A 27,283-nucleotide genomic window follows, 5' to 3' on the forward strand; every position below is an offset into this window, starting at 1 on the left:
AGCCTTATTTTTAGTTGTGTCCCTTTTCTATGGAGATCACATATCAGGATGTACATATGAATGCATGAAGAACCAATTTTTGTAATCATCCTTAAATGGCACTAAATACTACATAGAAGACCTGCCAGGGTGTGAGCCAGGGGCGTAACTATAGACGGTGCAGGGGATGTGGTTGCCTTAGAGGGCCCATAAGGCCTCTCTTCTCCATATAGGGAGCCCAGTACTATGAATAAAGCATTATAGTTGGGGGCCCTGTTACAGGTTTTGCATCGGGGCCCAGGAGCTTCAAGTTACGCCTCTGTTGTGAGCTACATATCAACACAGGAGATTGAAGGTAGAAAACGACCACATGGTCCATCTAGCCACCCTTATATTATTTAACTTTTCTCTCTCTCTCTCTAAGGATATATCTACCAGTATACGCATCCCAGACAGCTTGAATTTATTTACTGCTGATTTTCCAACCACAGTGGGAAGTTTGCTCCGAGCGTCTACTACTCTTCCAGTCAAATAAGATTTACTGGCATTGCTTCTAAGTTACCTGTCCAACTAATCTCAGATCGTTCCTCCTTCTTCTAGTGTTTAGCTTCCTAATGAAAACATTTTCTCCTGAACCTCCCTATACCTTTAACATATGTAAAGGTTTCGATCATGACCCCCGCCCCCTCGCCGTGCTTTCCTCCAGGCTATAGAAATTAAGTTCTTTTAGTGTTTCTTGATCAGTTTTGTTTTTGAGACCTTCCACCATTTTTGTAGCCCGTCTTTGAACTCATTCTATTCTATCAATGTCTTTCTGTAGATGAGGTCCCCAGAACTGTTCATAGTATTCTAGATGTTATCTCATCAGAGCTCTACACAGCAGGATCACAATCTCTCTCCTTCTACTGGTTATAACATCTACCTAGCTGAGTATCCTACTTGCTTTCTTTGCTACTTGCCGGCATTGTGGACTCATTTTGAGGCTTTCAGAAGTCAGAACCCCTAAATCCTTCTCTACTAGAATCTTGGATAATACAGAACAGCCAATATGTTACTCAGCCCGAGAATTCCTTCTCCCCAAGTACATTATTTTACATTTGAACTGCAGTTTCCATTGTTTTGATCATTTATCAAGTAAGGCTAATTTTTTTTCCATGTTCAAGACACCACCAGGAGTAATAACCCTATTGTGTCATCAATATCTTTTATTGAGCACATTGAGTCAACATGGACAGTGCAGGGAGAAAAAAGGAAGGGCCCTTATTCAAAAAACGTTTATAGATCAGTAAATTGCTGGATCGTGCGAAACTGAATAATAATCATTCAGTGTAAACACTGCCAGCGACTGAATGACAAATCATAATTAATTCACTTATCGTTCGTCGTTCCATTTAGGCAGGCATCAATCAAACGACGATCGGCCCGCGTAAACAGGCAGTCATTTATCTATGAAGATCTACCGGTGTACTCTGAACGGTGGCGGGCACCGGGAAGTTATCTCTCGTGCGCTCCCTCTCCATTCAGTGACCTATTCTAGTCGTTGTGTGAAAGCAGTCATGCCATGCAGAAGGATCCTAAGCGAACCCTTACATGTAATAACCAGTAGAGTCCCTATCACCTTCAATAAATGAAAAAAATCGTATGCAGTGGGGAGGTAGGACCCTCAGGGGGTGAAGAAAGAAGTATGTTCAAGCTCTGGAACACCCTTCCGCCAACATATGGTCTGTCCGAAAATGTTTAACCTCCATTGGAAAGTTGCTGTCACTTACCGAAAAGTATAGTATTAGACATGTACATGTGAAACGCTTGACGTGAGTCAGTGTTCCAAACCAATACTTGGCAAGTATCAATTAAATATACTTAATTAACAGGTTACATACCTGCTTTTCGGTCAGGATCACACGTCCAAGGAGCTGATCTTCTAAACCTTTCATGGTAACAGTAAAATCTATGACCGCTGATTTTGCACTGATTTCGGGGGTATAAGCTGGGTTGGCCAGTTTAGTTGTGATGTAAAGAGTAAATCCCTTCATAACGTCAACTTCCTTATCACCAACCTTTACCTACAAGAAACCAAGACAGTTTAAATCCACCAGCTTTATCTTCTTGATGGGCATCTGTAAAGATTGTCCTAGGTATTTGCATTCTCAGTAGCGTTGCATTATGGGAGCTCAGCTAAGCTGTCTATAAAATATTGGGTGCTTCCAGTAGCGACAGGCAGAATCCTTAATACAATTGTAATCGTCTTACTTTGAATGTAGATCCGGACTTAATGAAGTTTTTCTCTAGGACATTGTCAAGTGCTGGATCAAGTTCTTCTCCAACATCTTCTATCATGAGTGGTCTTCCTAGAGAAAGGCTGTCCTCCAAGTGGGTTCTGAAGTATTTGTGATTCAGGGAGGTCACCTGTGATTAGAGAACAAATGGCAAAAATCAGAGAGCCTTTTCCATATCCTTTGAAACTGCTTGCATTTTTATTTCCTTAAGTCTTCATTAACTTAAATTGTATATTCATATTTACTAAAGATTATGTGTACCATTCTGTTGCCATGGCAGCCAGGGGCTTTCTCAAAGCTGCCTGTCAGATCGCGGTATAATGTGATACTTTGGTATTACATCACACTGCAGAAATAATCAAACATTCGCAAGTTCTTGTCCCCAGTGGGGACTTAAAAAATATGTAAAAGTTAGTTTAAAAAAGCTTTGCTAATTATTGAAAAAATAGAAGGTAATAAAAGTTTGCAAAAAAACTTTTCCCCCATTTATAATAAAAAATCAAATTAAAAAAACATATTTAGTATCACTGCATTCATAAGACTCCGATCTATCAAATTAGCACATTATTTATACCGCATGGTGAATGTCATTAGAAAGAAAAATACACAATGCAAAGATTGCGCTTTTTTGGACACCAAGAAAAAAATGTAGTAAAAAGTACAACAAAAAAAAAATTTGGTATTGTAATAATGACTAGAGATGAGCGAGCACCAAGATGCTCGGGTGCTCGTTACTCAAGTTGAACTTTCAGTGATGCTCGAGAGTTCGTTTCGAGTAACGAACCCCATTGAAGTCAATGGGCGACTCGAGCATTTTTGTATATTACTGGTGCTCCGCTAAGGTTTTCATTTGTGAAAATCTTAGCAAATCACCAAAGTCATGTAAAAAACACAGAAATGGATAGGGCAGGCGAGGAGCAACATGCAGGGCTGCATTTTGGGGTCCGAGGTCTCACTATTAAGCCACACTAGTGGCAAGAGTAAGACTCCCCCCCCCCCCCTCCACTGTCAGCATAACGATCGTTCTCCTCTGCCACAGCTGTAACAGCTGTGGCAGAGAAGAACGATGTTAGCCCATTGAATTCAATGGAGCCGGCAATACAGCCGGCTCCATTGAAAGCAATGGGCTGCCGGCGAGCGCGGGATGAATTTTCGGGAAGGGCTTAAAAACATAAGCCCTTACCTGAAAAAGAAAGATTTTAGTGTAAAAAAGAATAAAAATGCAGGCATTCTCTTCAATGGAGCCGCTGCTGCTGCCGGCGACTCCATTGAAGGCAATGGTCCGCTGGCACACCTGAATTCTTTTTCAGGGAAGGGCTTTACATATAAGCCATTACCTGGAAATGAATTAAAAGTGATTTAAAAAACAAAAAAAATAGATGCTCACCTCCCTTCAGCTGCCGGGGCACAGCCGCGTCTTCTCCTGCTGTCCCCTGCACTGTGGTACTGAACTGCTGTCATTTAGCTGAGAGCTGCGCTGAGCCAATCAGAGGCAACACTCACTCACCCATTCATGAATTCATGAATGGGTGTGAGTGAGATCTGTCTCTGATTGGCTCAGCGCTGAGCCAATCAGGGGCATGTCTGACTCACACCCCCTTCACACCCACTGCAGGCCAACCGCGCTGAACTCCGTCTGCCGGGACAAGGTGAGTATATATATATTTTTTATTTTTACACATTTCTGGATGAATTGCAGGGAAGGGCTTATATATTTAAGCCCTTCCCGACAATTCATCCCGCGATCGCCGGCAGCCCATTGCTTTCAATGGAGCCGGCTGTATTGCCGGCTCCATTGAATTGAATGGTCAGTGCTCGTTTAATCGAGACGAGTACCACGTGGTGCTCGTCTCGAGTAACGAGCATCTCGAGCACCCTAATACTTGAACGAGCATCAAGCTCGGACGAGTATGCTCGCTCATCTCTAATAATGACCCATAGAATAAAGTTTTCATATCATTTTTACTGCAGTGTGTACGCCGTAAAAACAAGACACCCCCCCCCCTCCCAAACAAGTCGGAATTGCGTTTTTTTTCAATTTCACTCCATTTAGAATTTGTAAAAGTTTTTCAGTACATTATATGGTACATTAAATAGCACCATTGAAAAATACAACTCGTCCCGCAAAACACAAGCCCTTATACAGCGACGTCGATGGATAAATAAAGGAGTTATAATTTTTATTTATTTATTTTTTTTAAACGGGGAAGAAAAAAATGACAATTAAAAAAATAAAAGTTCTGCGTCCTTTAAGGGGTTAAGCAAGTGAACCTTTATGGCAGAATTTCTACATTTTGTTTATTTTGTTTGTTTTTTAAAGTATTTTAAAATGTCGGGTAAAATACAAGAATCAGAAATCATGTTGTTAATAGCCATAAAGTCCTGGTAATAAAAGCACGGTGTAAGTAAAGGAGTGCAACCAATGCGATAGAAGTTGCCGAGCCTCATCTGATATTCAGAAGTACACCTAACACTTTACAGCATGTGGCTGGGTTTTATGTTCTGTAACAAAGAATAAGATAAATAAAATTATAATTGGGATTTCATGTTTATAGCTTCCCAATAGATTTATTAACAACATATGGGCCATCAGAATTCAGTGTTAATTACCAGGCTGCAGGCACATCTTTGTTAAGTGAAACGAAGATACACAAGAAAGAGAAAAGGGTGTTATTATCATCATAAAGCCGCTGACGAGATGGATCAAACTAAAATATAATAGGATACACATTAAAAGGAATGGCTTCACCAGCCAGGTTCTTTATTTCTGAAACAATGGCATGAATCTGCTACATACAGAGGAGTAGAACCGTAGAGGGTGCAGAGGATCCAGTCACACTCAGCGCCCGTGTCTACAGAGCCCTATAGCCGCTCTGCAACAGCTGACTGGTAACGGTCTTATGCAGTTTTATGTAAAGTACCCGATTTAGTGCTAAAGAAGGACACATCAGAGCTTGAGCGGGTACAAAGACGGTCAACTGAAATAATAAGCAGAATGGGCGGACTACAATACCCAGAGAGGTTACCCAAATTGGGGTTATTTAGTTTACAAAAATGACAGCTGAGGGGCGCTCTAATAACTATGTATAGATATATCAGGGGTCAATACAGAGATCTCTCCCATCATCTATTTATATCCAGGACTGTAACAAGGGGGCGCTCTAATAACTATGTACAGATATATCAGGGGTCAGTACAGAGATCTCTCCCATCATCTATTTATATCCAGGACTGTAACAAGGGGGCGCTCTAATAACTATGTACAGATATATCAGGGGTCAGTACAGAGATCTCTCCCATCATCTATTATACCCAGAACTGTGACAAGGGGGCGCTCAAAAACTATGTATAGATATATCAGGGGTCAGTACAGAGATCTCTCCCATCATCTATTGTACCCAGTACTGTAACAAGGGGGCGCTCTAATAACTATGTATAGATATATCAGGGGTCAGTACAGAGATCTCTCCCATCATCTATTGTACCCAGTACTGTAACAAGGGGGCGCTCTAATAACTATGTATAGATATATCAGGGAACAGTACAGAGATCTGTCCCATCATCTATTATACCCAGGACAGTAACAAGGGGGCGCTCTAATAACTATGTATAATATATCAGGGCACAATACAGAGATCTCTCCCATCATCTATTTATACCCAGGACTGTAACAAGGAGGCGCTCTAATAACTATGTATAGAAATATCAGGGGTCAGTACAGAGACCTCTCCCATCATCTATTATACCCAGGACTGTAACAAGGGGGCGCTCTAAAAACTATATATAGATATATGAGGGAACAATAGAGAGATCTCTCCCATCATCTATTATACCCAGTACTTCACCAAAGGGAAGCTCTAATAACTATGTAGAGATATTTTAGTCAGTACAGAGATCTCTCGCATCTATTGTACCCAGTACTGTAACAAGGGGGCGCTCTAATAACTATGTATAATATATCAGGGGTCAGTACAAAGATCTCTCCCATCATCTATTTATACCCAGGACTGTAACAAGGGGGAGCTCTAATAATTGTGTATAGATATAACAGGGGACAATACAGAGATCTCTCCCATCATCTATTTATACCCAGGACTGTGACTATAACAAGGGGGTGCCCTCTACGTTTAGACGAAAGATGGTTTTTACCCCAACATAGGAGGTTTTTTACTGTAAGAGCAGTGAGACTATGGAACTCTCTGCCTGAGGACGTGGTGATGGCGAATTTGCTAAAAGAGTTCAAGAGGGGCCTGGATGCATTTTTTGAGTGTAATATTATTACATGTTATATCACTGATTACTTCAGAAAGGTCGGTGATCCCGAGATTATTCTGATTTGAAGATTGGAGTCAGGAAGGAACATTTTTTTCCTTAAAATGAAGAAAATTGGCTTCCACCTCATTGGGTTTTTGTCTTTCTCTTGGTCAACACTGCAGGAAATTAGGCTGAACTAGATGGACATATTTCTTCAGCCTTACACACTATGTTACAATGTTAGTAAATCATTGCTGGACCAATGTACAGAACAGGTACTGTAGCCTTTTGCGTAACCCTCATCTTCTCATTATAAGCTCTTGTGGGTGGGGCCTTTACTCTGTTTTTCAAATTGTTCGTTAGCTTACTACTGTATACAAAGTCTGATTTTCTCTGCACATGTACCCTCTGATTCGTAAAGTCCTCTGCAATATGTTGGAGCTAGATAAATATTATTAGTAGAGTACAGCAGTACTAAAAATGACAAAATGATTAGGGGAGTTATTATGGTGTGCACATAATTGCCTTACATTCGGAGCCATATACAATCTGGATATGGCAATAAAGCACAGTATATGTGACGGTGGGGAAGAGTCATTCTAGTTACAAATGGAATATAAAGGCAAGGAAAGTAATTTGGCTAGTCTTACCTGTAACTCATTGTTCTTCTCTTTATTTTTAATCCAGATTTTACCCTGACCTTGTGGGTCTATCAAAAGGGGGAAGCGAGATGCCTTAGTAACGATGATTCCATTCTGGATGGAGAGGTCATCGCTGGGAAGTCCTTGAAGATTCCATTCACCAATCGTAGCATTGTCCACAAGCATAGAGATAAGGTTAAGATCCTAAAGAAAAAATGAAATCTTCAAGTTCTAAGGAAGCCTACATGTCACAAAAAATATCTGATTTTGTCTTTTTAAACCTTTTTAAACCAGTTCGGTTTTGGTCTCGAAACACAAATAGTAGGTCATTCGAATGGCTGTCTTATTCCATCCACATATTGTATACTAGAAGGAACTTGCTATGCGGCAAAGCTTGGTCATGATGGTCAGTGTTTGCTAAGAATCCTCTATAGTTAAAGATTATACTGGGGCTAAAAGGAGGAAATCATTGTCAAAGTTAAGAGAAAACATTGTAAAGATTCGGCATCCAGGGTACCCGCTCTACCAGAGCCTCCCAGCGACTCCTCCGACAGACATAAATGCAGCGACATGTTCAATGTTCTTTTCTGTAAGTTTTTAAGACCTGATAGACTTGAATTATTTCCACTGTTTCTGTCTTCCTTCTAACATATGGATTATTGTGCACAATAACCATTCTCTTGTTGCATCATGCGAAAAATTGTTTTGTATGAGCTAACAGACAGATTTTTAAAAAGATATCAAGGGAGTTCAAATAAGGATTTCTACACCCTCCGAAGTAGTTGAAAAGCTGAAAGGTTAACTAACAAATCTTGTCTGCATGCAGCTATGGTGGAGGGTGGGCACATAGGTGCAATCACATACTGTGGCCATATTGCTGGAGCTGTCAATCACCTCTGTTTAAACAGGTGTGAAAAGTAATATCCTTGCTGTTGCTTTATTTTTTAAGGTGCCACTGAAGGTCTGACAGCTTTATGGCACTTTGAGAGGTAGTGGGCTAAAATACTTCAACAAGAACTCAATCTTACAAGTCAGAACTTTTCCATTACAGTGTCATTTTTTTTGGTCCATAAACCTCAAATGTCATTTATTTGAGTCTTTGAACCATGACAGCTACTCTATGCTTTCGCAACCAAGAAATATAGAACTGACAGAGAAAATTAATTAAAATGTCCTGCTCTTAGACAAAACCAAAAGTGACAATGAAGGCTTGACACTTTCAATCACTTTGCTTCAATCTAAAATGACAACAACGGAAGGCTGGGGATGTTTATGCTTGTTGGACTATTCTAAATAATCCACTTTGTACATACTAAACTTTTTGATTTATTTATTCGACTGTTCGAAGACAAAGTGCCAAGCGGAACAGACACGTACCAAGAGTGAGAATGAACGGCAGCACATCGAGGCACCATAAACTCATGCTGTCAACCTCTAGAGCTACTGACATACAGTAGAGCAGAAATATAGGGGTAAGATGATTGAATTTGGTAAGAGTGCTTCAGAATATACCATAGTTAACCCATACTTGGCGAGGGGAGACTTCAGACCAAATTGATGAATTGGTCTTTTGGACAGGGCTGGTTTTAGACAAAGCATGGCCATTGGCAAAATTAGAAATGGGGGCCCAAATACTAAAATGCTGACAACGCTTGAAAAAGATCCGTTCATGTGAACACAGGTATTGTTTTTATTTTAAAGCTTACTAGCAACCCCCCCTTCCCCTCCCCCTCCCAAAATGAAATCTTAAAAATGAACCCGTGGCAAAATTCTGCCCTGGAACAGGAGGGGGAGATGGGTATGTTACCTGCAGTTCTTCTTCTCTGCTGCCCCTCTGGTCCACCACTTCCTGGCCCAGTTTTAAGCCATCCAATATGGATGCAGCCATTTTCTGACTCCCTAATGCACACTGTGCATTGCTTTCTGATTGGCCAGAGTGTCTCACATGACCAGCAGATATAGTACATTGCTAGTCTACCACAATTAATGCACTGTGTGGATTACCACAACACATTTTAGCTTGATTGTGATAGCAAGGCGCAGAAAGTTATTAGAAACTTTTTTTTATGAAATGAAACAATGTCTCCCTCCCCCTTCTGAAATGCTGCATGTTCTACTGTGAATACAATATAGTTAGATGAGATTTTCAAATCATTGCATTTTTTTTCTTTACATATATTTACATTTTACATAACGGAAACCTTTTTTGGAATTGAGGTTGCATTTCTCCTGAGTCCTCCATAAATCTCCATGATTGGCCAAGCGTGAATGTTAAGTCAATACAAAGTCAATTAATTAAAACTTCTAAACAGAACTGAAAAATAAAGTATGAAGAACTGAAGGCCTTCTATACTATATATACACTTGGTAGGGAATGCCTTCTTTCCATCTTGACTACAATGTATTCATTAGGTTGGACTGACACAAATATATACACTGATCTGGAAACAGTCAAAAAACAGCCCAAAATACTTCATAAATGGAACTTGAAAAGCCATGTCCAAGCGAGAAGTAGAGACTAAGAAGCAGCATGATTGACAGTAAAATCAATAAGTAATGTGTAGAAGTCAGATTTCAGAGGCTTCACAAGATAAGCTTCACGAAGAAAGTTTAAAGTAAATTCTGTCATAGAAAAGACAATCCACTTTCTTCTGCATGTTTTAGGTATACTGCTATTGGCTGCAAGAGGTAGACCGTGCAAGATTCCAATCCAAAACCAATAAAGCTCCCATATTAAGCAGAAACGAATCTATGAAAACAGTGGGAGCGGTGGGCACTAACTGTACACCCTACACCTACCCACTGGATTGATCATTCGGGCAGCAGTCATATCAGCCCTCCTGCACTTGCAGTTTCCCCAAATATAGGTAGGGACAAAACTATTCCCTCACACTGAACTGACCGGGTGACTAGAAGGATCCGTGTGCTGCCGTTCATACTTGGTGGCCACTGCTTTAACCGTTTAAAGGGCTTTTCCAGTAGAGACATTTTTTGCCTATTATTTTTGCTTATTACTATGTAACTAGTCACCCATATAGAAAGTTCTGGAGCTTGTGTTACCTTGTTTAGTTTTTCCTTCCCACCTGAAAATTCTCTTCAGTTGAGTCATGTGATGTCATGGTGAACACCCAGAAATTACTTGACCTTGTGTTCTCTCCAAGAGTCACAACCTCTAGAACTTCCTATTTTAAATAGTATGGATTGTACCACACAGGCTTTACACTGGCGGGGTGGGGAGAGAGGGAGCAGAGACTCCTATCACAGTTACTGTTGATGATTAGATGTTCCTGTCACACAGTTATAATGAAGGAGAACACAGTTTATCTTCCATGACTGTATAATTATTATCTTTTGGCTTATTCAGATGAAAAAAGATGGTGATGACAACCACACTGTCCTCCCAGCAGGCGGAGTTGGTACTGGCTCTAACTGCCCATATTATGCTGTGCTGATGTATCATGGGATTGAAAGCACAACACAGAAAAAGTACAGGAAGGAGGAAATTTAGAAATCAAGATGGTAACTGATAAGTGTAAAACAGGATGCTGCACTGCATGGAAGTGAGTGCAGTATACATAGAAGACCTCCAGAGTGTGACAGGTAAGAGGTATAGTGATGAGAAAATGTGTTACAGCTTAATTTACACAGACATGAAGTGTAAAGTTGTTTGCCTCTAAAAGCATACGTAAAGGAGCCAGCAATTTTTGAACTTGTACATGCGCTTTTTTAGGTTTTTTACGATGGCACTTTTTACATGTGCTCACTTTTAATATCTTTTCTCTATAGAGAATAGAGATGAGCAAGCGTACTCGCTAAGGGAAACTACTCGAGCGAGTAGTGCCTTATGAGAGTACCTGCCCACTTGTCTCTAAAGATTCGGGTGCCGGCGGGGGAGAGCGGTGAGTTGCAGCAGTGAGCAGGGGGGAAAAAGAGTGAGATATCCAGCCCCCCTTCCCGTTCCTCTCTGCTCTCCCCCACCCCCGAATCTTTAGAGACGAGCAGGCAGGTACTCACATAAGGCACTACTCGCTCGAGTAGTTTCCCTTAGTGAGTACGCTCGCTCATCTCTAATAGAGAACAATATGCAAAAATACCAGAAAAAAGTGCTAACCAAACCTCCAGTCTGTTAGGTTTGCGGGAAAAAAAAAAACACATTGGCCCAAAAAACACGCGACAAATGATTTTAAAAAGCCGAACCGGAAAAATCACACTATTGTAGCGTTTCTTATTTCCCTACCGACCTACAACCAACATCTATCCATAGCCTTTTGCTGTTAAAAACACCCAGAAAAATGGCACTAAAAGTGTGTGTGAAATCACCCTAAAAACATCTTCCTGTGAAAAAAATGCACAGCTACCTGCTTTTCTGTAAAAATGTATAAAATAATACTGCAAACAGGATTAAATAGGAAAGGATGAACAACTGCAATGTGGAATAAGGTATTGCAGCACATTGTAATGGATGGCAGGTAAAGTGGACTGGACATCATTTACCACAGAGTACGGAGGTCATTTCTTTCAATCTTTCATGGGCACAGCACGCCGAAAAACATCCTAAAGACTTACGCTCCATTTTAATATAACCTTATGTAAATCATTTGACGAGCTGGAACACTTTGATTAGTGATATAAGATACATATTTCATTAGACAATTGCAAAGCTCAGCTTGCCAATAACTATGCAGGACCGAGCTTCCCGTCTTCAGAAATACATTCTAATGATATTGTTGCCGTTTTAACTAAAATGACCTTGCCCGAGACATGACTCAATTTGATATAGTACAACCATTTCTGTTCTACTCTATCATTTGTCAGAGCTACCGGAAGACTCCTAGAAGTACCCGGTTACTATAGAAGAAATAGACACCTTCAATGTTTCACAGAAACCAATTATTGATAGAACCAAAAGACTTCCATGATTTTTTTTTAGACTTTAACCCTTTGCAATCCAATGTGTATCCTGGTTTTCCTAGGGGGCTTACTCTTTCTGCCATTATACAACGGCGCTATATGCTGGCTAAAGCCAGTACTGCATGAGGTGACACGTTGGATAGGCTCCGACAGCAGAGAGGCTGGCAATATACAGTAAGAGAACCCTGACGGACGTCTTGCAACATCGGAGCTGTACAGCCTTAAATCATAATGTCTTCAGACGTCAGACAGTGGATTGGAAAGGGTTGAAGTTTCCGTAACTAAGTTACAAATGTTTGATGTGTAAGTCTTGACATGCACACGATGCACGGATACAACTGGTCTTCCGGAACTCCTCCCTTTGCATAAGCAAGCAGTGTTCTGAAATGTCTTGTTCCATTGGCGCTCACGTCATGCTGACATCATCAAAAGTTGCAGTTGTAAAATGTTCATCCCACTTCTATGCCACTACATAGATTACATGCCAACCTGCTCATGGGTTTTGGTTCTACTGAAAGTGTCTCTTTCTCTTAGAGTAAACCTGTACAGGATATGCAAGTAGACGTTTAGAGTCACAAAGAGAGCAGAATTCTCAACTAAGTCTGTGAAAGGAACGTTATTACCAGAATTATTAATACGGGTGAAATGGGTGAACCCATCAAATCCAGCAAGTACATTCCTAATGCTACATATACAGAGTAAGATATTTGAGCTCCTCTACAAACAAACTGGGACACACTTACTATTCATAATATGACAATTGTCTGGATTCAAATTGTGCCAGAAAACTGTCTTACATGCTTTGCACCATATTTACTATGTGATTTTAGACATGTTTGCGACTTGTCCAAAAGAGGGTCTAAATTGTGTCAAAAAATGTGCCAAATTTCTGAAAATTCTGACAAAATTGTCAGGTGTTCTAAAAACTTAGACAAGACAGTCTTACAATTTGACAGATGTATCATTCAGCAGATCTACTATGATAAATCTGGCACATTTCTAGTCTACGTTTGTACTGTCTAAGGCCGCTGTAAGGTCAGCCGCTTTTTACAGCAATTAGCGTGGCATTCGGAGCGAAGTCTGTTCTATTTTTCTGCATTTAAAAGTACTGCCAAATCCTTTACCATGCGTTCAAAAATGCCACTCAAAATTGCAGTAAAATGGCGCGGTTTTGAGCGGTGTTTATCTGAACGCATGTGTGAGAGTGGCTTTACTCTTAGACAGTATGAGTAAATAAGCCACACTGTGTATATAGCCACAGGTAGTAGGTGCTTCTGATATAGCGAGAAACTGAGGTAAAGGATGAACTCGCATATCATGGGCTCTCACCATTATCACATTGATGGCTGCGTCCTGATATCAGCTGCACCCCATTACACCCAGCAAGTGGAAATGTATTGGAATATTAGCTTGACAGTCCTAATGCTACAGTTGCAATGAAAATGAGCCCCCATTGTAAATTAAGTTTTTTGTCAAATTTACAAACTTCCAGCTATGTGAAAAAAATCAAACAGGAAGAGTTTATATAGCTTAACACAAGTAATATAACAAGTGTTTTCTCCAAATTCAACACAAAATGCCACTTTTAATGACAACTGCAGTTTCAGAATTATTCAAACCTGTGAATAGAATCCCTCATATATGTAATTCAGATGTTGTCTCAAGCACACCTGATGCAACTAATCAAGAACTTCACCAATTGCATCAGGTGTGCTTGACATAATGCACATCAAATACCTGGATTAGTTAGGTCTTTGTTAACTGCAACATTTGACTGCATACTAGAAATATGGCTTAATCAAGAGAGTGGTTCAAAAAGTTAAGAGAAGAGATCACTGCCTTGCACAAACAACGAAAAGGATACAAAAAAAGTTAGCAAAGGCATTGAATGTTCCTAGAGATCCTGTTGGATACTTGTTGTGCAAATTCAAAGTTAAAGGAACACTGGATACACTTCCTAAATGTGGCAGAAAGTGGAAGCCGCCACCATATTCCTGTGGACACAGATGGTCAAAAACTCTCGAGTGACTGCAAAAGAGATGCCGTGAGATTTGGTGGCAGCAGACACTGAGGTTTCTGTTGCACAGTAAGGTGTATACTAAATGCTGAAGGTCTTCATGACCTAAAAGCCCAAGAAAAATCGGCTTCAATATGCTGAAAACCATATAAACAAGCCACAGAAGTCCTAGGATTCTGTTCTGCGGAGCAATGAAACGAAACTAGAACGTTTCAGGCCTGTGTATCAGCGGTATGTCTGGAGGTGGAAGAATGAGGCACATGCTGAAACCAACCCCCTGTCTACAGTGAAGCATGGTGGCCCAGCGATGCTCAGGGGCTGCTTTACTTCCTCCGGCACTGGAAACCTACAGCATGTGGAGGACAAGATGGATTCAAGCAAGTATCAGCAAATCTTGGAAGAAAACATTGTTCTTTTTGTGAGGAAGCTGAAACTTAGGTGTAATTGGACCTTCCAACATAACAATGATCGCAAGAATACTTCAAAGTGCACCAGGGCTTGGTTTCAGAAGTCCTGGAGGATTCTGGAGTTGCCATCACAGTCGCCTTATCTAAACCCCATATAAATTTTTGGGTAGAATTTGAAGAAAGCATCTGCAGCACAGAAACCACAGAATGTTAGTTTTCTGGAGGCCATGGCCAATGAGGAACAGGCTAAGACTCCTCAGGAACACTGTCAGAAGCTGATGCTATGCCTCACATATGCAGCAGGTCAGAACCGCATAAGAGTGCTCTACTAAGCACTGAAGGCGTTTCGCATGACAGGAAGTTAAATAATTCTGTGACTGCAATTAGCCATTAAACGTGATATTTTGTGTTGAATTTGGAGAAACCATTAGTGATAATAGTTGTGTTGAGCAATTTAAAGTCTTCCTGTTTGATTGTTTTTTGCAGGCAGCTGAAAGTTTGTAAGTTTGGCAAATAAACTTGATTTACAATGGGTCACTGCCTAAGAAAATGAAAACATAAGCTTTATTGGCATCCTTAAAATAAAGAACTCGGAGCTAATGACTATTTTTAATACTAAGAATCCAAGTTGGGTGAATACTAGTCGTTAATCGCTATAGCACATACCCCAAACAGTAAAATGTACTTGTTCAGAAGTTATCTCATGGTGGAGACAAAACACCTCATGAACCCAACAAAAATAAGTAGGTATGATTACCCCAAGGTACTCCCTCTACATGGAGCCAATATTAGGCAGGATGATTTCAGTGGTTGGAAGAGAGATTGAGACCGGTTAGGGATTTAGGCAGAGCATTCAAAAATCCTTCCAATAATCCAGCAGTTGCACCCAACAATCTCCTGGACATCCTGATTTACTAGATAACAGTTAGAAGAAGTAATATGCCCAATCAGGAAGCGAAATCATTGGATAAGATGCTTACATCGCTGTGTGGTATTCTATTATGGTTCATTTCCTTCTTCCATAACTGAAGCAGAAGACTCCGATATTCCTGGTTAAATGGACCACTGTAGGACAGGAAGCCAGTGGCCAAGAGGACATCCCCTACTAGTCGAATGATTTGATTTTGGAAGGTTTTGCTACTTTCTGTCCATCGTATCTAGGTGCAAGGGGAAAAAAGAAGATTTATAAAAAAAAACGTAAAAAACATTTTATAAAGTTTGCTTTTCTTTTATGTATATTTTGAGATATCAAGTCCATTTCAAGAACATTAAAAAAAGGTCATTCACGGTAAGAGGAATGGCACTTATTCATTGAACATGGACTTAGGTTAGGTACATGGTAATTTTCCAACCGTGGTCGATGCTCAGCAATGAGCAAGATTGGTCTGCACTCGAGAAATGTCAGCCAATCAGATGGAGCATGGTACCTGTAGCTATAAGTCACTGTGTAGTGCAAATAATAGGGCAAACTGCAGTATACTGAGGTGTACTAGACAACCTAGTATGAGAGCAAAATACTACAGCTCCTCCAGGCAACCCCTACAGACTGCAGTTACGGGCGCCTCAGGTTTAAGCTTAAATATAACCTAATCTCACCATTTGAATTCATACTTTCTCATTCCTCCTATAATTTCATGAACTGAAGCATTCTCTTACCTATTACCTAACTATTTACACAGACTTATACAGGGGAAGCGTTCTTCAACTTAGATCATGACATATTTTGCAAATAATACATACTGAACTCCCTTGGTAAGATTAATCTGAGGAATGAGGCTAAGCAGCGATGAAAGCGGGTGAGATCCACTGTTGTTTGGTCTAGTCTTAGTCTGTGGGCTTGTATTTCCTAACCTACCAAGCCAGGATCCTACTGCACAACAGATGAGGGGCAAAAACCCTGAAACAGCTGTCTGTGTCAGGCATTGATTTGAAGGAATGCTGCCATCCAATAGGTGGTGCTGTGGAGGTATTGTTCCATCTCCCTTATTTGCATATTACCCAGAGGAGCATGGATGGCCTTATAAGTCTCCTCACCCACCCACTTTGTGCTCTCCTTAAGGAGTGATGTTACCCCTCCTAACTTGAACCTCAACAAACTTCATAAAATCCAGGAACTTGACAATTTGGCTATGTCCAAAATTAATGACCTCACCCTGTGACTGCAATTAAATGGGGAAGTACAGCCACTCCTGTGTACTGTGAAGCAACTCACTTGTGCTCCCAGGCCAAGCTCTATCTCCATGCTTAATACCGATGCTTTTTCATTTCCATTACAATTAGCCTGTTGCAGAACCCCTGTCTTAAGGCCCATTTAGGCACAATAATAACCACTCAAAATTTGCTCAAAAGCCATCTTTTGAGCAATAACTGGTGCATCTAAATGTGCCTTCATCGTGCACTATTCGTTCAGCAAGCTAGAAATCACCAATGACTGTTATCCGCTCCGCATGCTGATTTTCTCAGTGGGCGTCGCTGATAGTATTCTTTCAGCTGGTATCCTGCTGGCAGTTCTCAGCGGGGCACCAGCTGAAAGCTCCGAGAACAAGGCAGCTGTTTGAATATACAAAACAGCTGCACTGTTCTCGGAGCTATCACGGTGGTATCCCGCTCTGTCTGCATTAAAGGCCCATTTACACAGGAAGAGTGTCGGGCAAACGATGCCCGACACTCACCCCTGTGTCTCCGTGCTCCGGCACGGGAGCTAGCAGAGCAGGCTGGTTCATGGAGTGGCCAGCGGAGGGGCGAGGCAGTGCAGGAGATTTCTCTCCTCTTGCTCCCCGGCCCCCCTCCATTTACATAAAACAGCCACCATTCACTACTGAACAGCCGCTGTTTAAACTGCATGATGAGCAATGAGCTTCACCGCTGATCGTTTGTGTAGCATGAAAGATCAGTGATGAAGCTCATTGCTCATCATGCACTTTAAACAGTGGCTGTTCAGTAGTGAATGGCTGCTGTGTTATGTGAATGGAGGGGGGCCGGGGAGCAAGAGGAGAGAAATCTCCTGCACTGCCCCGCCCCCCTGCTGGCCGCTCCGTGAACCAGCCTGCTCTGCTAGCTTCCATGCAAGAGCACGGGAGCAAGGAAAGACAGGGACGAGTGTCGGGCATCATTTGCCCGACACTCGTCCTGTGTAAATGGGCCTTAACTCTTAAGTAGCTAATTAGCTACTTAGAGTTATGCAAAGATGATCGCTCAAAACTGCCACTCAAACTGTCGTTTTAGCGATTATCTTTCAGCGTAAATGGGCCTTTACTGGCCAGGGATTCTTTGGGGATAGCGTCATACAAAAACTGTTATGACTTTTCCCAAACAAATTGAATTTCTTAATATTATCCCTAGATGCCAAGGCTTCCTGCAAAGAGGGTGTGGCAGTGGTAAAGGATGCCCTAAACCTCACTTTCAACAAGGTAGAAGCTCAAAAAGGGAACGTATCCACCATACAGATGTGACATTGTCTCATTCTCTTCAGTGGAGCTTACATCTCGTTGATCTTCGTGATAGGAGCATGTAGAGGGGTCTCCACCATAATGGAGAGAAAACCTAAGATTCACAAATCAAATTTTCCTTGACATATCTCACCATGTAAAAGTCAAATACAGCGTGTCCCATAAAATGTATTCACACTTCAACATGAAAAAGATCTACATAAAAGCTTTATTACTAGATTTATATAGACATGACAGGAAAGCTGGAAGTCAGGTTTGACTTTTGCAATCACATTAAGTGCCCAAAGTGGTCAACATTAATATCCAGATACTTCTGATGTCAGTGAAATAAAGCTCAAACAGCTTGGTGTTTCAAAGTTCAAGCATGCCACCCAGAGGCGTAAGTTGAAGCTTCTGGGCCCCAGTGCAAAACCTGTAACAGGGTCCCAAACTATAATCGTTTATTCATAGTACTGGGCTTACTATATGGAGAAGAGAGGCCTTATGGGCCCCCTAAGGCTCCTGGGTCCGGGTCCAACCGCATCCTTGCATCCCCTATAGTTTCACACCTGGTACCACATGCATTTTTATTCTCCTGCATGGGGGCTTTAGGAATTGTGCGACTGACATCTTTAGGCCTCATGTCCGCGGGGAAAATCAGGCCTGCTACGGATTCTCCATGAAGAATCCGTAGCGGGTCTCTCCTGCCCTGAGGACATGAGCGCTGAAAATAACAATTACTCACCTCTCCGCACGCTCCGGATCTTCCCTTTTTCGCGGCTTGATCTTCTCTCAGTCGCGGCTGGATCCTCTTTCTTCGGCCCAGCGGATGTGCACGGCACGCCGGTTGCGTGCCGCGCGCATGCGACGGCCTGAAATAAAAAGATCCGGCCGCGATGGAGAGAAGATCAAGCCGCGAAGAAGGGAAGATCCAGAGCAGATGAGTATATTCTGATTTTGGTCTCCCGCGGATCCGGACGGCTTCCATAGGCTTCAATAGAAGCCCGCAGGAGACCCGCACTAAAATGGAGCATGTCCATTTTTTTCATGCTCCATTTTTTTTAAATTTACTTTTATTGACCATCCGCGGGTATTTATCTACCCCGCGGGTGGTCAATGCATCCCTATGGGATGCGGATCCGCGTGCTGCGGATTTAAAGTCATCTTTTGCCCGTGGACATGAGGCCTTAGAGACAAGATAATGCTACATATTGACACCATAATTCAATTTAGATGTTAAAAAAGGGCCTAGATAACCCCTATTGACGTGCATATTCATTTTTGGAACACCTTGCAGAGGTCCTACTACTATCAGGGCTCCAGATGTCCTGTCCATAGTATTATCTATTTTGCCTGGTACCTCTGATTTCAGGCTCCTATATAATTGGTAGATGTTAAGGGCTCCTGCACACTGGTGAGAGGGATATTGGGATGTGATTGACGCCCCGATTTCGCTCTCACAATCCTTCTGGAAGCCCAGGATGCATGGCCTTTCCGCAGGGAAACAGCTTTTTATCCCCGCAGGACTGAAGGAATCTCCTGCTATGGCTGTCACAGCCACGGCACGAGATAGTGATTTTCTCCCATTGATCACAATGGAGTCAGCGGCAGCAGCACCAGCCGCAATAAAAAACAATGGGAGTGGATCGCAATCCTCTGCCACTGCTGTGAAAGCTGAGCGCTGCCTCTAATTGGTGACAGCGCTCAGTTAATCAGAGGTAGCGCTTCAGGAGGCGGGGATTTTTTAATCCCCGACCAGAAGAGCAGCAGAAAAACAGTGCCAGGACCTGCAGAAAGATGTGCCAGAGATGACAGCGCTTCCCTGGTTATGTATTCTTATTTTTTTTTTTTTTTTTACAGTTATCAATTATTTTCGGGGGGAGCGGTGGGGGGTTATATTTCAAGCCCCCCACCACCATCTTTTCCCCTGTAAATTCTGTCAAGAATCGTGATCCTCACCTATTGATTTCAATGGGGCTGGCGCTGCTCCCCCAATGGGCAGGATCACAAAGAGAATGGACCTGCCGCGATTTTGTTTAAACGCTGCATCGCAAGCATTAAAACATTTCAAATGTGCATGGAGCCATTGGAAGCCATTGGCTTCATAATTTTGTGATTTCTCGCAGCCTTGCAGTGCTCGTAATTCTTGCGATTCCCTCGCCAGTGTGAAGCCACTCTAAGAGTGGCTTTCATATGTCCTGATACGGCACAGGGGTTCTTCTCTTGGCACAATTCCTTTAAACAATATTTACTATCACTTACTACTTTTTCTTGAAAAGCAAATCAAATCCTGTAGAAGATCTGTTAGGTGACAGAAGTAGTGAAGTAGAAGATAGATTAAAGATGCTTCTTACTTTCTCCCCTCCAAGCCCCTCGATCAGTGCTGTAGCATTGACCATCTTCCTCCTGCAAGCTTCTGCATCATCTAGTAGCGTTTGCTTCTCCCTCATTGCTGCATCGTACATGGCTTGCACATCATCCAGTTCCTTCTGCTTGGCATCAAGTTGGTTCTGCGCTTTATTTAGTTCTGCTTGGGCAACAGCAAGTCTGGCTCCTTGTAATGCCAAGTTGGCCTACGAAAGGGAAAATGTAATTAAAGGAATACAGTATTTCCGTAAATGAGTGCATGGAGTCCTCTTAAACTCTATGGGCTCAAGTATCACAACAGTCTCAGGGACAAACTGGTCTTGTTACTTGTAGCAACTAATCAGGCTTCAGCATATTCTAAACTACATTGACGCATGGGTTCTGACTGCTGTTGTAACCACTCATGACACTTTTAGAGACAGTTTTGAAACTGGGATTATTCTGACTGCCAACATGGATTTGGGAAGGAATTTGTCCCCCAAAGTGGGGTAAATTGGCTTCTGCCTCATTGGGGGTTTTTTTGCCTTCCTCTGGATCAACAAGGGGGAAGGGGGTGGGGAAGCTGAATTGGATGGACATTTGTCTTGTTTCGGCCTTGCATACTACGTTACTATATTACCAGGTTGATGTAAAACATAAAACATAAAAAACAGGGTTCCACGATGATGTTCCATTTGTGCCTAATGTTTGATAAACATCAATAGAACTAAATAGGTAACTTGAAGGAAAAAGCAATAGAGCTCTTTTGATGGTGACATCAGAAGTTCTTCCTACAGTCCAATGAGGAGCACAAGTGGAACAGCTACTCAATAATTTCTATAAAAGAAACAAAATATTGAAATTTTATTTTTGATTTTTTTTGTTTTTCTCCCCCTTATTCTATATATGGGAGTGAGATTGATTGATTTTTGATGGGTCTGAGAGGGTGCAACCAGTCCACAAAATGTCACACCGAGCGAGCATTGCCCTTAGCGAGTACCTGCCCGCTCGAGACAAAAGGTCTGGGTGCCGGCGCGGGGGAGCAGTGAGTTGCGGAAGTCAGCAGGGGAGAGCGGGGGGGGAGAGAGGGAGAGAGAGATCTCCCCTCCGTTCCTCCCCGCTCTCCCCCGGAGCTCCCTGCCCGCTGCTGGCACCCAAACCTTTTCTCTCGAGCGGGCAGGTACTCGCTAAGGGCAATGCTCGCTAGAGCAATTGCCCTTAGCAAGTATAAGTAGGCTCGTTCATCACTACACGAGACGTATTCTTGAGCTCGACTCCCCTGTTTTTATAAAAAATGAATCCAGCATGTAATAATAGACGCGTTTTGGGGGCCGTTGCACCCCTTCCTCAGTATTTTAGCTGGGAATACACAGCCAGCATTGGTGTGTTCTCTTTGCAGAAGAGTGGAGCACCCTAAGGTGCCTGGACAAAATAATGTGTGACTACTTACTGTAGAAGATACGGTAAGTGACAGAAGTAAGGAACAATAAGATACATTAGGACAAGTGGAATGTAGAATTACACTTCAAGTATGATGTATGCTGCTGGTATCTGTGAACCAGAAATACATAATACTATAACAGGTATAGGGAAGAGAGGTCAGAGGGGCCAAGTTCTACCTTGAGCGCATCAATGGACCCTTTAGAAGTGTCGGAGGCTTTTCTAACGCAGCATTGTTTTCATGGCATTGTAATATTATGCCAATTGTTCCATGCACAAAGCATTTCGTTGGCAACTTAGGATAACATGAAAGACCTTTTTCATTTCATTGATGTTAGAAGTCAGCAGCAGTTTCAAAGGCCGATGGAAGTGACTTTCCACATCCTCTTACATTACTACAATGAATCATGATGTGTAATAAACATCAATAATCGATCGGAAACGCAATCTGAGAGCGGAGGCGGCAGTCAGCAAGGAGGACACTTCATAGCAAACATACAAATACATTGAAAAGCCCATTAATTCTAGTACAAGGTATCTTGTAATTACGTTCTGCACGGCTATCATCAGTCTGCAGCACGTCGGTATGACTGGGTCTTCACACAACTAGACTTTTATTCCTTCTGGCTCTTCTGGTTCACACTGGGACCTCAACAAAGACGATACTATACATATAAATGAAATATTCTTTCACAACTTCCTGATGGAACATGTTGAATTCCACATTCCATAGATTAAAAAAGATTATAATCAAGATGAGCGAACGTACTCGTTTAGGGCGATTTCGCAATCGAGCACCGCTTTTTTCGAGTAACTGGCTACTCGGGCAAAAAGATCCGGGGGCGGCGTGGTGGAGTGGGGGGTAGCAGTGGGGAACAGGGGGGAACTCTCTCTCTCTCCCCCCAAATTCCCCTCTGCAACCCCCCGCTCACCCCCGGCGCCCCCGAATCTTTTCGCCCGAGTAGTCAGTTACTCGAAAAAAGCGGTGCTCGATTGCGAAATCGCCCTAAACGAGTACGTTCGCTCATCTGGAATTATAATATATCTTCCTTTGGGTTGCAACAGAATAAACCCAACATATATACCACTGACCTTGTCCGTATGGTGGATTTCATATGGAATGTGGTATGATTAGAACCTGCTAAATAAATCGATACACTCTTCTTCATGAGCTACTTCCAAGAATGTACAGAGTGGCACCAAACATTAAAAGGGAAACATTCTATTAAATATATGACAAGTGATGGGATTCCTTGATGGTGCTAATTGCCAGTGATACAGCTTGACCCTAGGAACGAGTTCTACTAATGCTATTCCATGCCTGATGCCACTAGTACAAGCCAGTGTGTGGAACGGCTAATGGCTGGGGGGCACATGCAGAGGGGTCGAAAGCCACTGGTGGGGACATCTGTTCCATGTGGATGTCACATTTTTTTGGTTTCAAAAATGTTTTTTACTTGTAAATCAAGTCATATATGCTATTATGCAAATAGTCCACCTCACAGGGGGGTATATTGGAAAAATAATCAGAGCATATCCAATAACAGAAAAATAACAATAAGCATCCCCATTGAGTTGCGATCGATATAAGGGCTTAGTCACACGGGTGTGACTGAGCCCTTACTGCAGGAAGAAGACGGCCGTACTTCAAGACGGACGACTTCCCGCAGCGCTGAAGAAAGAACACATGACCGGCAATGAAGCCGGTCACATGTTCTTTCTTCCGGCGCTGCAGAGACACATCCGTCCTGAAGTGTGGCCGTCTTCTACCTGCAGTAACACAAGCAACGATGCGCCCATGTGACTATGCCCTGAGGCAGAATATGTATCCGTACAGGAGTAGGTGATAACAATTAATATCCGGACCGGCTAGGGGTTTCCCACATCGTTCCCCTCCTACAGAGATGAGCTTGAACAGGCTTGATGCTACGTCGCCAAGAGGTGCGAGAGTCCCGGGAGGTCTGGATATAGGGGACCAGGGGAACCATGTTCTAAGAAATCCCTCCATTTTATTGTTTCTCATAGCTTTTCATAGAGCATAATGCTAGAAATTCTATCAATGACTGGTTTAGTCTGTAGAGAAGCTGATAACCATTGTGAGGCTATGTATATTCTGGCAGCCATGCGAATATGTTGAGACAATTTGCATTGTTGGTTATTAAATCCTATGGGTTTGTTGGCTACTAGGCAAACCGTAGGAGATAGCGGGACAGTTTTGCCAATCACGCTGGTTGTGAGCGTCACAATCTGTCTCCAGAAGGGCTGTGCTGTAGGACAGGTCCACCATACATGTAGTGTTGTTCCCAGGGCTTTGCCCTCTAAAACATTATGGGGACGTATTCGGGGAGAACTTGTGGACTCTCGCAGGGACTAGATAGGCTCTGTGTAAAGTTTTAAACTAAGGTTCCACCAGAGTACCCTGGTGGCTGCCCTCTGATATAAAGTCACAGCAGTGCTGCCATCGTTCTACGAAGAGTGATATGTTGAAATCTTTCTCCCAGTGTAGCATAAAGGGTAGTTTGGGTCCTTCTGGCGATCGATTCATCATTGAGTAGAGAAGGGAGATTGTACCCGGTTGTAAGGCGTTCCACAAACACCTTCTCTCGAAAGTTGAGCGAATGCATTGGGACTGGGTAGTTGGTACTATAGAGCGTAGGAAACAGTAGGTCTGATTCAGTTCTAGCCATAGGTGATTAGGTACAATTAGCTTTTCTTTGAGTTGCTGTGGTGTCAGGAGTCTATTCTGTACTAGGAAATGATGTAGAAGGGTATAACCCTTATTCCTCCACCATGAGTATCCTCCTGGTTGCATGCTTGGGGGTAAGGCTTGGCTGGAGATAATAGGCAATAGGGATGGTAGGTTTGATATTGGTGAGCATTTGAATCTACTGTTCCTCCAAATTAGAAGCAGATGATATGTTGGTGGTGCTATTTGTTGGAAATTCATAATTTTTTGGATGTCCCATTCTTAAGAGATCTAACACTATTGTTTGCTTCCCCTATATCACATTCTGCATGAAACAACTCAGTCAATCAGATCTAATAAGACCCCTCTGTTTAATGAGAAACCATATAGGCCGATCGATATGGATTAAGGAACGCTGCAAACAGTTTGCATCTAAATACATTAGCCTGACGCGAGGTGTGGTCCCGGTTCATCATGCATTATTCACCATTGTATATGTACACATGTCCATACTCTGAAGGAAGCCATAAATATTTAAAAATGCACATTCTGCGCACTTCTTAGTCAACTGATACGCCCAGACTTTCTCATTGCCCAAGCAACAGCCCGCCGCCTTGCTGTTATTAAACCATTATGACAAACAGCAGGAGATTCGACCGGAAGACTCGAGTCGAAATAAAAAAAAAGACCTTTCCCTTTGGTTATAGAATCTTAACCGTCTGCTCTTGTTACCGAGTACAAATCCTCAACCCCTTTCTACTGACAGCAGGTTATTATCCCACAAGTCTGAAAATACAGTGGTGATGCCGAATGTAGAATTGATTCTCCATGGGTGATCCTATGTGTTTTCATAGATTAGAACATCCAATCCGATACCCAAAAATTACATCGGAAGTTCCAGTAGGTGTTCCAGGCATATAAACCTAAAATCATCTCCTCTGAACCCTATTGAAATTTCTTTATACAGTAGCTTCCAGTCGAAACTCCATCAAGGGCCAATTATTCTTCGTGTGCACAGCATAACTCTGGCTAATCAGGAGAATTTGCCTGAAAACTAGCGGGGGGGAAGATGGAGCGACATAAATATATAATGAAATGGGACATAACACAATGCTACAAATCAGCCAAGAAAAAAAAGGCAGACAGTTATAAAACACAGAATACTAATTAGCCAGACAACATGATATTTATAGCCCCGCTGAAGACATACTTTAAAGTTTGTTGGGGATTATATCTTTTTTTTTTTTGCTGTAACCTCTTTGTTATTGTCTGTGCTACTTTGTAATACAATCAGTGTCTGAGGTATGAAGGACCCACCAGGGAATCTATTTGCTAGGGATTATTTCACAGCATAAATGAAAGTATATTGTTTGTAATGCGAGCCATTTGTATTCTGAGTCGGCTGTATTAGAAAACCTACGGATGTTGGAGGAATAATATTAGAACGTCAGCAGAAAATAAAGCCATTTTGCTCTTAGCTCTCAGATGTTATGCCGAGAACCCAATGATTGGTGAAGTTATTCGGCAAGTTTGATGGCCAGTCGGAACTTTTGGCTAACTCCCGGTAGTAAGGCATTTAATGGATTGCCCTCGAATGGCATTGAGAGACCCTGCTTGTACATGAACCGCGATCCATACCTTCAGAGGAAGAACCTCTTTGTTGATTCCAAAGAAGTATGCCATTGCTTGCGTCCATGAACAGAGTCCTGCCACATTTCCACACACTTTTTTGGCAGAATCGAAATTATAGTCTTCCATTTCCAGGTAGGGCTCCAAGAGTTCGACAATCTCCCCGTTGATCGTGTCCTACATTTAAAATGAAACAATTAAAAAGGTGATTCGTCTTAATTCATAATATTATGAACCATGTTAGAAAAAAAAAAAAAGATGTGGCTAAGGGTGTTTCACATGTGCGCTTGGGGTTCCGCCTTCCTGCACGAAAGGGGAATCCATGTGGCCAAATGGAACCGAACAGGCCGAACGGACCCCATTTACTATAATATAGTCTGTTCGCTTTTCACTCAGCTGCCTGTTTTTTAGACAGAAGATAAAGCTCTGCAGGCGCTTCCGGTATTTTGAGCTGGAGTGGCGGTGGAACCTCCAACCACAGGTTCCAATGCAGGTGTGAAACTGGTCTAAATAATATTTTGTTTTCATTTTTCTGATTATCTGTAATGTCTTATAAAACCAGAGATTTGTGCTAATTGTCTTCACTTACTACCGTATAAACAGCACTTAAAGGCTGCGTTCACATATAGCAAATTTGCTGCAGATTTTGGTGCAGATCTGCAGCAGATTTCATCCCTTCAATTTGAATTCAACTGAAAAGGTGAAATCCTTGGCAAAATCTGCCCCAAATCAGCTCCGAACAAAACCTAAGGGTGCATTCACATGTAGTGGATTTTAGAGAGATCCACATGCTTGCTGCCAAAACATGCCAATTCAAATTAATGGAACTGACTTCACTGTTCAACTCAGGCTTTGTACTAATCGTACATTAATTTCGGATGATGAACACAAAAATGACATTGAAAATGCAAGATTGGTTCTTGTTTGGAAGTTACAGAGGGAAAAATGACAGAACATAGAGTTTAATGATACTGATACACTTAGGGGAAGATTGGCAATTCAACCCACCAGGAAAATTCCTGGTGGGCCGGTTGGGTCCTGGGGTCACTTACCTCCCGATTCCCGCTTCTGCAATCCACACCCTTGCAGCTCACCCTGTTAGTTCTGGGTAAAGCAATCATGTGGCAAAAATGCCGAAAAACCGTTCTAAACGTGTTCGTAAATTGTCTGACAGCGGGGATGAAGATTTCCACCAGGTGAGCCGTCACTTCTCTATAGTCTTATTACTCTGAGCATGGCCAAGTATCCTTCTCCAGGATCTCCTACCCA

At 42.2% G+C, this 27,283-nt stretch overlaps 1 protein-coding gene across 1 annotated transcript in view; it reads right to left on the reverse strand.

The window, feature by feature from the left end:
* Positions 1–27,283, reverse strand: part of LOC136578989 (dynein axonemal heavy chain 5-like) — a 363,128-nt gene that overhangs the window by 56,256 nt on the left and 279,589 nt on the right. The window contains exons 60-65 of the mRNA XM_066579223.1: positions 26,024–26,191; positions 20,268–20,486; positions 15,466–15,642; positions 7,160–7,354; positions 2,230–2,385; positions 1,860–2,042 (exon numbers count right to left, since the gene is read on the reverse strand). Of these exons, the coding sequence (XP_066435320.1) occupies positions 1,860–2,042; positions 2,230–2,385; positions 7,160–7,354; positions 15,466–15,642; positions 20,268–20,486; positions 26,024–26,191 (1,098 nt within the window). The remainder of the gene's footprint in view (positions 1–1,859; positions 2,043–2,229; positions 2,386–7,159; positions 7,355–15,465; positions 15,643–20,267; positions 20,487–26,023; positions 26,192–27,283) is intronic.

This window comes from Eleutherodactylus coqui, chromosome 9, assembly GCF_035609145.1.
Source record: "Eleutherodactylus coqui strain aEleCoq1 chromosome 9, aEleCoq1.hap1, whole genome shotgun sequence".
NCBI lineage: Eukaryota > Metazoa > Chordata > Amphibia > Anura > Eleutherodactylidae > Eleutherodactylus > Eleutherodactylus coqui.